We start from the raw sequence: 12,221 nt of genomic DNA, 5'->3' as shown, positions 1-12,221 counted from the left end.
GGGAAAGAGGAGGATGAGGGTGTTCATTTGGGTTTGTTTTGGTTAAGCTCTTTTGTTGATGGGTTGGGGTTTTTTGGTGATTTTTTTGTGGTTTTGCTTGGGATTTGTTTTGTTTTGGGTTGGGTTTTTTTTTTTCCCCATAGGGAATTTTAGCATGCAGATAAGCCAGCTAGAACAGACATTTACTTCAAGAGACACATCAGCTTAATGAAGTAACTCAAGGAAACTTGAATTTAATTGTTAATTGGGAATCATCTACACTGAGTCTGACCCTCCTTTGCCTGCCAGATCACCAACTCTTATTCTGAAGCCCTGCAGAACACTGAGCCAGCAGTGCTCTTTTCTAATAACCATCCTGGCTAGATCAGCACATGAGACAGAACTTTGGATCAGTGGCAGGTCTCCCAAGTTCCCACAGCGCCATAGATTTACTAAATAGGATCAGCATGTTCTAAAAAACCATGATAATATGAGGGAAAAAAGGTTCCACAGCATCAAGCAGTGCAATGCTTGAAACCTCATAATCAAAGTGACAGTTTTCAAGTGCCATTTACAATGCCCTAATCTGGAAATATCCCAGATAACCCATCTGATCAACTATTTCACAGATGGAAGCACTTGATGGCTAATTGGCAAGTCCATTATTCAAATAAACTAGCTATCTGCACTTCTATTTTCTATATTCCAAGTCAAGGTGTAAACACTCCTTATAAGACACAGGTCACTTCTCTGTCTCTCCCTCCCTTCTCATTTGGATTTTTTCCCCTTCTCCTATGCCATCAAATATGTTAATTTAGAAATAAACTATCAGTTTTATTTTCCATTTATTGCACTAGAACAGTTGTCTGCACCAACAGAGGAATGTAAATGAATATTTTCAAAAATCCATCAAGTAATGAAAGATTATTTCAACAGCATTTTTAAGAAGTGTCATTTATTACTGCACTGCTTCCTATCACATCTGGATTCAGAAAAACAGACAGGATGTGTTAGCATGGACGAGAACTTGTATAGCTTGGATTGTCGTTCTGAAAGTGTTGGGGAGAGAGCACTCTGCTAAAAATGCACTTAATTTGCTCAGTCTTCAACAGTATCCAGTAGGTTTGCCTGATAGAGGCATATGTGGAACTGATTTCACTAGCAAACAATACTTCAGCGTACAAAATGAAGAGGAGTGTTGCTCCAAATTCCTGCCTGCTACATCAGTAGAATGCTTTTATGTACCCCACAAAGCCTGTTAGTTTCTCTGCAGCAAATGTACAATGAAAAGTGAAATATTAACTCACTAGTGAAACTCTGTGGTAGGCAGCATCCCAAGGGGATGAACAAGGAGAGATGGAAAAGAACGAACCAGGAAAGGGAAGATAAGAACTACAAAAACCCAACGTGACAAGGGGCAAGAGGAGACCATACAAGAGAAAGCAAACAAGAACATTGCCAAAATCCGAACTCCCATGAGCTACAAGAAGGGAAATTAAAGTAATAAGCATTTTGTTTGTTTGGGCTATCGCCACTTTCAAACATTAACCGTTCCTCCACATCTTTTTAAAAAAACCTCACTCACTCTTCTTACGTGTGTATCATGTGAGCAGAAATTCAAATGCCTACAATACCATGCACGTAAGACAAAATTTCTGCATGAACGAGTGTTGCAAAGGTCTTATTTATGGTATCAAGTTCAAAACTAAACACCATTACCTTGCCATACAAAGAACACAAAGGTAATGATCAAGTTCACTGCCAGAACATACTGTGGGTGATTTATGTGATACCAAAAACTATCAGATTCTCTTCCCTCCTCTCCTGCCCACCTGCTGCCCCATGAAGACAATTCTTTGTCCATCTAAGGCTACAGGAGAGCAAATGGCTCAAAATTTCTAAGCCAAGAGACACTGGAAGGAAAGCTATTGTTGAAATATCACTTTCAACATTTTGTTTATTAGTTATATGAAGACTGGCTTAGGGTTGGTGCAATTTAGCACCAACCACCTCTGGACAACTCAACATTGTAGGCCAATCAAGCACTCAGTAGCATGCTGAAGGAGCAAGTAGTAAGAAAAGAGAAGAACCTTGAACTCACTGAAAGCAGTTTTCAAGTGGAATACAAGACACCAAAACACTTGAAAGCTATAAAAACATGAATCCAAAGAGCATTTGGTACAACATATTTGAGTTTGAAATTAAGGAAAAATTAAAAAAAAAAAATTTAAAAAACCCCACACAAAACCAAAGATGATAATAATCAGAAGAGGTTTTTTTTCAAGGGGAAAGAGCTGAACAACTGCTGTTCGAGAAGCTAAGGCAAGCCAATGAGAAAGAATTCCTTGGTAGAGATCAAATAGGAACTGTGCTGACCAAGCATTTGCTGTTACTTGAACATTAGCTACAAAGCAAATTAAACAAACTGTTAGCAGACCTCTTGCTAAACAAACCCCTAGCTACAAGGGGGAAAAAAAAAAGTCACCCAAATTGTGTTATAAAATTACTTTGAAAATGCTTCTCTTCCTACAGGACTATACACACAGATGATTCTGATGTTAGCAAGATTGTCTCACTCACATGTTTTTGCTATGTTCAACCTTAAAAGCAAAACCTCCAAAGACAGAGCAACTGTGACACAGCAGTAAGAAAAACAAAAAACTTTGTAAAGATGTTTAAAACATCTAGTGCAGATGAATGGAAATAGCATTGTTTCCTGTTGATTTCTAGCAGGACAAAATATGTCCAAGAAATACCTGATTTCTCTCTTTCACCTCAAAACCATCTGAGTCACACTGGATTCTCTATCAATTCTCGATCAATATTAAAAAACAGAAGTGATCTTTGAAGGTCCATTGAAACACCACATAAAATTATCCTTTTTGTCCTGCTGATCCAGTAAACCAAAAGACTACAAAACTAGTCAAGATAACCAGTGCAAGCAGCAACCTGCATAAAGAGCAATTCAGTTTTCTGCCTTTTTTTTAACCCAACACATACTCATCAATTCATTTAAGAGACAATTCCATATTTAAACAAACACAGAGCAGCTTTGCAGACCAAATCTGGCAGAGGAGTTCAGCGAGCTTCTTCTGAACGTTATGTTCTATTGTCTGCCACAATTTTCTAGCAAGCTTTAAGTTAAAGCTGAGAAATTCAGAAAGCAGCAGAGAGTTAACTGTAAATTCGAAAAACAGCTTTGATATGCGTCAAGTTCAGAGAGGACTAAGAAGTGAAAGCTTGAGTGATTAGACTGCGCAGATGTTAAAAAAAAAAAATGAAGAGTCATGAAGCAGACTGGCAGCTCAGAGGAACAAGAGAAATAACTGTTTAAGAAAGTGAAACTAAAAATAACAGAGCACTGCTTGAAGATTCACTAAGAGAGCGTGAATAGAATTTTAGCTATAAAAAGGAAAAAAAATTATGCACCAAAAGTTACAGCTTATTTGGCAAAACACCTAGAGGCTGTAAATCAACTTAGAATATTTCACCAAATGCTTCAGTATTAAACCACTCCTTTCCTAGTTATACTGGACAGAAACACAACACACACAACCAGAAGAAGCTGTGGGTTTAGCAATTTCAATCATCCCAGAAGCAAACTCACACATCACGAAGCCTAAGGCAAACAGAAGTGATTCCTCCAGAAGACCAAGAGTCTGGATTCTCAATTTAGAACCGAGCCCCAGAGGCAGATGAGGAAAGCGGAGAACGGCCAGCTACTGCAGCCAGCCAAGACTATGAAGGCAATTACTCTGGAGTCCTTTCTTTAAGGAAATAATTCTTCCTACAAGCCTCAAAGAAGTTCCTATTATGTTTTTTTCCCCGCGTCCATGGTAGTCAGCACAATGTAATGAGATCAGCTTGGTTTTATTTTTGAAGACTGCTGGCCACACCAGTTGGCCAAGGCAAAAAGAATTAGGGCTTGCTCTAGTGGAAGGAGAAGCCATCCAGTGTGTATCGTCTCCCAGTGGAACAGGACAGCTGCCAGGGAGGCCTTTGTGCTGGGAGTAGAGTCACAGAAATGAGGGCAACAACAAACAAGAGAAGACACAATAAAACACACATATGGGTGGCTACAGCTACCTGCAAGTGACAATTCAAGTCATATAGAAATTTGTATTTCAGGAGGTAATATGTATTATTCTCATAATTATATCTTATAATGCCTATCACAATGTGATTTAAAGGACTGAAATATATAATTTATGAGGGAATAAGTGGGTATGCTCAGCTATGCAGAACAATCTTCATGTTCGGAAAATCTGTATTATTGGAAATAATTTTTTTAATTCTGTTTCCAACGCTTTTCAATCCAAGCTTTAGGTCATTCAGACACCAAATGAAAGGTTTATAAACATTCTGTAAATTCAGTGCCAACACAGGAGTTCATACTGACAAAAAACCCCAGTCAGACTGTAACAAGAATTTGCATACACTTATACAGCATCTCCAGAGTGAGAGACTATTACTATGAACTCTGATAGTTTATACTCTTTTTAAATATTATAAAAGGAAAACTCCAGAAATTATTAAAGAGGGGGTATTGGCAAACTATATACTAACCTGTCCAAGCCCAGGCATACCTCCTCCAAGTCGCAGAAGTCTATCCATATTTCTAGAAAAACAGAAACAAAGGAAAAATGTTCCCAAGCTCTGAAGTGTTTACTAAATTGCTATCTATATAATTCACCTTCAGTCACTCAGTATGTCAAAAATATTGGTGGTAATTACAACACAACATCAGACTTCCTGTTAATTAACACCACATATTAATTCAAGAAGCTGTCTTCCATGCTAATTAACAGACCTTGGTTTATTGCTTTGGTTTTGGGTTACCCCCATTTCTAAAGAATGCTCTTGTCAAACTTTTCAAAACTTTCCTTCATTCAATTAATTGCGGCATTTTTGTTGCTTAAGAACAGCACCTACATCTAGGAAGTGCCTAAAACTTATTAGATATACAATCAAGTTTAGTCCAATTTGTTCAGAAAGCATCAATAAAAATGTGAAAGTAAGGATTTTAGCATCCTCATTAGTAAGTTCTGCGCTAATTAACTTACAGCTTGTCAGTTATCATCAAAACTACATGTGAAAGACACCAAGCAGATTATGAATCTCTGAATTAGCATCAAAAGCTTTTTTTTAATGAACCTATTCTACTACAAGAAATACTGTAAAGTAAACATTTAATGTGTATAGTTAGAACACTAGTGACAGTACAGTAATTCAATACATTTCCAGTGTTGCATGAGGCATTGCTTTAGTGCAACTTTATTCCAATCAATGCAACTTGTGACTTTAAAAAAAAAAAAAGAACCCAAAAAACCACTTTATTTTGTAACTTTCAAAGGAATAAGAATTGTTAAAAAAAAAAATATATTTCTCTGTGCTTTATTTACTTTTTGTCATTGAAAAGCAATCTATTTAATTGTGGATATGTAAGTAAGGGTTCTGTCCCAGCTGTAACAGACCTTTACTTGCTTACTTGGCTTTTGCAACTTCTTAGCTTTATGCAACAAAACTCAGTGACTAAAATAAACAAAAACTACTGAATATTGCTTTTTAAACAGCTGCTTTCAGCAAATCAAGCCATTTCCAAGGCTTACAGGAATTAGTAAATTTTACTAGCTTATTCAATTTGGAAGTAGAAGACACAAAGTAAAGCATCCGAAACCGTGACATTAAATGCGCAAGTTTCAATACCACCCAACAAATACCATTCAGGTGATGTAAGAGCAATTCAGAACAGCCAGTAATGAGATTTCCAAAATACATTCATCCTCCAAATGGATGTTATATTACACATAAGAATTATATACATCATTTCAGCAGACTCCATTAACAGTACTAAAGAACTTTCTTTTAAAATTAATTATCCAAAAGAACTTGCACTTACTGTGAAAAATAAATTTGCTTTGAATATTAAAAATAAAAAAAGTCTTTACGGTGAAGGTGAATTCACTCCTGTAATCTGCTAATATTTTTACTGGGTAGGTACTAGTAGGCTTTATTTCAGTCCAAGTTTAAAGAAAGTATTTTAAGCTTCTTGTTAACACACACAAGAGGCAGCATTTGATGCTACCACTAGACAACATTACCTAACTCCTACTTTAATCATGTATGGAATTTCACCCTTTCAAACAACAATACCTAGGACATACGGGTCAATAGCACTTAATCTACTTGCTAATTTCCCTTTCCTAGGTTTAATACACCAGCAAACTATTAGCTTCATTTGATTCCCTCCCTTGATTTTGAGGAACATGTTTCTAACACACGCAAACCCAACAACTGCAGCCTCAATTAATGATAAGTATTTTCTTCAAGCTACCTTGGCATTATATGAATTAAAGAGGAATTTATTAAAGGGTCAAAGGTTATGCTCCTCTTTTCAGACACTCGCTGAAAAACTAAGCCTCTTTTTTACAGGCAAAAGCTGCACACAAAGTGTATATACTTTTCTACCCTGAACTACAGTAAATTCCAAATCAAGTTGTAGGATTTCCATGGAAAGGTTAAGTTGCTGTTTAAAGCTATTATGTAAGCATGTGGTAAATGGCTTCAATAAAACAGTCACGCGTACAAATTAACGCCAACTGCATTTCGTTTTGCCCCTCCGTGGTACATACTCCTCCATTGAAACCCACTGTGATTCATCTCTCATGACACTAACGAGGGCTGAAGAGTAGCTGAGAAGTAGATTTAAGCTACTAAAATTATGACTTTAATCAATCATGGCTGTACGTTTATTTTAAGAAACCCTTAGTCTCTACAACTGGCAACCATAAAACTGGTCTTGCCTATAACTACAGCAACTTCCATAAGCTGATGATGTGTATTACCTATGTACATTTAAGAAACAATAATGAATAACAATTCTTACACCTATTTACATTTCACTTTACCAAGTGAAAAGCAATAACTATTTATAGCTCATTGATATTTATTTACATAATTTCTTACAATTTCTATCCCGATAGAACAGTACATCATTTATAGAAGCATATTTTGCTGCATTTAAGTTGGATTAGAATAATTTGTTACATAAAATGATTATTTATCACCATAACTTTCCAGGTTTTGGCACAATAAAATCACATTGCCTTACAGAAGTGGAGGGATATAACATTTCCCACCTAACTATCACAGAGTGCCCACTGAACTGAAGATGTTCAGATTGTCAAGCCAGTAGCGCCGAGAACATCTCTGCCAACCAGTTCAAGATACACAGCAAATTATTTCACTACCTCCATGGCTTGACTCTGGTTAGAGTTTTGGCAACTAATACTTTACATTCTTATTTGTAACTGAAGTTGTTTTAGTAGGTTACAGCATATTTAGTCCTAAACATATTTGTTTATTCTGTATAAACATCTGAAGAATTTAGGTTAGTGATCCAAATTAAAAACAATTTTAATTTTTGTTAATTCACTGTGCCCACAAATTCAGACATAAATTCTGTTTATGAAATAATGCTTTTGTAAGCCTTAAAACAGCTTGAGCAAAATTTTTAGACCTTAATTAGGATGATAACTTTAGCATTTACAAATAAAGCAAATATGCATTTCTAACCTGGTGCTCAGCAAGAGATGACCGTAGAACAAACTCAGCAGCAGCTCCCACTTTCTGAATTATAAAGATGATGCCGGTACGCCTCTTTCCTATAGGAGACAAGGAAAGGCAGAAAACCAGTAAAACTTAGAAACAGTAGCACATGTAAAAAGAAATGTTACACTGATGACATAAAAAAGGCAAATCAACATTGAAGAATGACCAAAAGAATGGGTGTTTTCAGTTTGTACCGTGTAATCCCTACAAGCAGTACATGCCACATCTTGCCCAAGTATCCACAACACTGAAAGAAGTTTCCAAGTTTCTCAAAATTACATGGAAAATTATTTTTAAAAACCCTTTTAAGCAATTTAAAGCAAATCAATAATTTAAAATGCTATTAGAAACTGAAACTATGGTCTTTTATTACTATTTTAGAAGAAAGATGACCTGAGCATAAAGATAAAGGAGCTCTCCAGGTACAGAGAGTTTTCTTATCTATTTCTGCAAGAGCATTCAGTGGTACTGGGAGTCAGGGGAGGCCTTTAGGTTTGCCTGAATTCAGGCTGAGAAGGCTGCTTCACATGCAGTTTAGGAGTTAAAAGTCATGGTATTCTCTTCCCAGAGAAGACTGCCCACTAATTGCATCCACTCTATCATCTATAGTGCAGCATTTTAAAACAGATCTGTGGCCATGATTTGATAGACACTTTTTTCAATGTTCACATAAGGAGCAGTGGGGAAGCTGCTGCTGCTGCTGCCCAACTTGATGCTGCTCTCTCAGTACTGCCAGGACAGCCATTTGTGCAGCCTTGCAGTAAACTGATAGGTTAACAAGTGTTTTTAACTCCGTTCGCTTTTCAGAGGATTCACATTGCATCCCAGAAACAGTTGTCTTGGCATAACAGAAAAAGAGGTCTTGGAAGAGCCAATTAGATGCTCCATCCCTGGAAGTGTTCAAGGCCAGGCTGGATGAGGCTTGGAGCAACCTGGTCTAGTGGAAGGTGTCCCTGCCCATGGCAGGGGGGGTGGAACTAGATGGTCTGTAAGGTCCCTTCCACCCCAAACCATTCTGTGATTCTATGATAATTGCTTCTAAAGCCAGTCCAGATTCCAGAAGAAATTTATGTCAGATCATTCTTTAAGCTAAAAGGTGCTCAAGTAATGTCTCTGGTGTTGGGGGTTTTGTTGTTGTTGGCTTGTGGGGCTTTTTTGTTTGTTGGTTTGATTGTTTCTTGGTTTGGGGGGTAGGGTGGTGGTTGTGTGGGGTTTTGTGTGTTTGGTTGGTTTGTTGTTTTTGTTTTGTTTGTTTTTAATAACAGAGGTCATTTAACAGAAACTTCAGAACCTCATCTCAAAAGTAGTACAAGAACAAAGGAAGATGTGTTAATATTCCTGGAAAGTTAGAGAACAAAGAACAACGAGTTTCCAAGTGCTGACAAGCTGGAGTGGAATTCCACTAAAAAGTGAAAAGTTGATATATTTCTGCTAGCTTTGTAAAAAAACCAAAAAAGATCCAGATGAGACAGGAACATAAGAGTCAGCAGTTACATTAGCACAGGCTGCAACAGTTCGCAAGCAGGCTTTAGAGTTACAATCCATTTCATTTTAGCCACAGGGCCACCCAGGTGTCTTGCATTCCCTTCCCCACTTCCTATGATATTGGAGCAGCAGATCTCTGTGAACTTGGTCTGTTCTCTGGAGGAAGCACACAACATGGTAACGTATAGTTGAGAATTCTTCCCCTCTCTGCTGTGAAGGGCAAAAGGCTAGTTGATTACACATATATATACTTACAGATATACATATATATATGCACACATCTATACATATATATAAAAACACAGAAATGTAAACAGTTCACAGTAAATCTTGCTCACTTTAGAAGAAAAGGAGGCAAAAGGTATTTTGATAACATTTCCTTCCATCTGCAAGGAAGACTTAGTCTCTGTTTAAAGTGAAGCTTTAAGAGAGTACACATATTAAATAATCTGTATCATGAAATTGCAGAAGGCCAGTTATAAGCATAATAAACTTGAGTTTTATTGTACTGCACATACACTCATCACTGAAATAAATGTGGTCACTGATCGCTTAAAAAATTTAAAAAAAAAAAGTAGCTCCTCTGTTTGTAGCTCTGGTTCACCATCACCATTCAGCTGTTGGTTACAACTTTCAGATCACTTAAATGTTGACTTAAATGCTGACTGTTAATAATGAAAGCATTTTTCCTTAGGTAACATAAGGATGAAATTATATAAACGCATTAGGCACAAATGTACATACGCATGCAGATATAAACCAATAGTTACTGTGCTTATACTTGGCATGGTTCAGCACGTATTTTGGAATCGACTTGAAGCACAGTCTTAAATTACTGTATCTCCTTGCATGAGACACTTGAGTTTCACACTACCGTGCACTATTTGTATCTAACATTAACACTCCATGATGCCATCCCTCAACAAAAGAGGGTTCTCCTGGGTTGACAAATTTTGAGTTAATTAAAAAAAAATATATATCAAAATTAGCTTCAACATACATGGAAAACACCGGTTACTAAACTGCCTTATTATCACAGTATCAGGCTAGACTCAGGTGACTACACTTTACAATCTGTACTCCAAGTGACTTCACACAAATCATTTCACATTTGGCAACCCAGTTTCTCCACTTGAGACTACATAGCAAGTTTTGTATAAGGACATCCAGATCTGTCGAGAAGTTCCACACAGCAGATGTATTAATTATATTTACAGCAACTAAAAAAAAAGGGTTTGCTGCAACTATAACAATTTCAACTTCACTAGGGACAATAAACAACTGCAAAGGTAAATCAGTTGAGAAACTGCATCTGGCAGAGAAACGTCATTTCATTGAGAAAAGAACAAAAACTCACTGCAGGTAAAATCAACAAACTCTGAATGAAAGAAACTTGAACCAGAACAGACTTTACATGTGACAATAGGAGCACAGGAAGTCTATCTTCCTATAGATTTTGTATGAAAAGTGGGGAAAAAAACCCAAAACCCACACAGCCCCCTCCCCTTAAAAAAAAAATCCAAACAATTACCATCAATCTCAGTAATCTGCTCATTAAAGCTAAAGATTAACCATGCCATGAATGAATGCAGTCTCAATAGTGCAAGACCAGAGCTACATGACTGTTTTGCTTCTAGAATGTGTTCAGCTCCGTAAACCAGTTGCTCATGGGATGATATTTAAAAAAAAACCCTTCCATTATTGCAATTTTCTTTTAACTGTCCTGGACTCAGAGGGGTAAAGACTGTGATTATTAATAATGCACTTGAAGTATAAACAGGGCATCTCAAAACAAGTCCAGAAACAACTGTATAAACCTGAATGTCAGTAGACCTGAGCTGGACTAGAAGGTAGGCAGGTTAGCTTCTCAGACCCTGCTCTCCAGAAGCACAGCAAACCTAACTCTATGACATTCATTGCTGAGCTGGAGTTACTGAAGTTACCCAGACCCAAGCAGACTACTCCAAAGCTACTTAAGTACATCCACACCAAACTTACAGGTAAGGGAAGATTCGTAACACCACAGAAACCCACAATATTAAAATTAATTTTATGCTACATATGAAGCAATGAGCTGCTCTGAAATCTGCAGAAGCAGGGGTAGACACACAACCATTGTGGAACTGTCCCTCCCCACCAACTGCGGCAAGTAGTCATCACACAGGTTTTCTACTATTCAAGGTTTCCTAGCTACCTGTACTTTCCCATCATCCCAGATGTTAGGAGACAGTTGTGGCTACTATTAGTATAGGCTCCATAATGCTTCTCCAGACTGAATCACTTCCAGTAAAGTTTAAAAACTATTTCATATTTTGGTATTATTTAATGTTAATTTTGAAGTATGCTCTAGCATCTCATTTTCTTAAACTAATACCCCCAATATGGCATGTTAACAGCTGACAGAAGACAAATTTTCCATTAAGCTATGGGTAAAACCTAGCTGGCACAAAGTCACACTAAGTGATTCAGAATAAATTTATTTGCAAGCCAATTTCTGGATTTCTTCATAAACACAGATCTTTTCCTTGTTTCCATAACACAAACTCACAAGAGTGCTCTTCTCAGCAGAATCTTCCAAGTGTACTCCCTATATCTGAGGCAAAGAGTACACCTCGGGCTCATAGGGAGTGAAAGATTTAAGACTAATGCAAACCATCAGACTTTTCAGCTTGCTTAGTACCTTCTCAGCTACATACAGCTTTCACACGCATTTGCATAAAACTTAAAAAAAAGACAACCTCAATCCTTGCTGCCTTCCTGGTTGTCTACAGTGTACCGGAAACAAGTACAACTTCAAGAGATGACATCAGCACACATTCAGATTTGTCCACTGTTTACAAGTATCTAACTACATCACATGAATTTGTTCTGACAAAGCCACCTAAGTCTGCTGCATACCAGGAACACTACTGGTTTTGATTACAGCTCCTTTTCTACTTATTTCTGCTTCATCTTTCCTGACACGGATTAAAGGCTTTCTTTCTTTCGCAAAGCCAGCGCTTTGCCCTCACTTCCCCCTCCCTCTAGAACTCGAGCCGTACGCTGCTAGAGGCACTCGCAAAGCCTCACTCCAGGAACAGCAGCGCTTCCATCCGTGAAGCCCCTCCGATGGGGAGCAGCCTGCTGCTGCCCGCACGAGAAACTCG

General features: G+C 37.5%; 1 protein-coding gene across 1 annotated transcript in view; it reads right to left on the bottom strand.

Annotated features, from left to right (window-relative positions):
* The window catches only part of PSMD14 (proteasome (prosome, macropain) 26S subunit, non-ATPase, 14), a 43,969-nt gene extending 36,317 nt beyond the window's left edge, over positions 1-7,652 (bottom strand). The window contains exons 1-2 of the mRNA XM_010157107.1: positions 7,555-7,652; positions 4,546-4,597 (exon numbers count right to left, since the gene is read on the bottom strand). Of these exons, the coding sequence (XP_010155409.1) occupies positions 4,546-4,593 (48 nt within the window). The 5' untranslated portion in view covers positions 4,594-4,597; positions 7,555-7,652. The remainder of the gene's footprint in view (positions 1-4,545; positions 4,598-7,554) is intronic.
* Positions 7,653-12,221: the final 4,569 nt, after the last annotated feature.

Source organism: Eurypyga helias, unplaced genomic scaffold (genome assembly GCF_000690775.1).
Source record: "Eurypyga helias isolate BGI_N326 unplaced genomic scaffold, ASM69077v1 scaffold17658, whole genome shotgun sequence".
NCBI lineage: Eukaryota > Metazoa > Chordata > Aves > Eurypygiformes > Eurypygidae > Eurypyga > Eurypyga helias.
The sequence above is the reverse complement of the archived record's forward strand: the minus strand, read 5'-3'. Positions and strand labels throughout refer to the sequence as shown.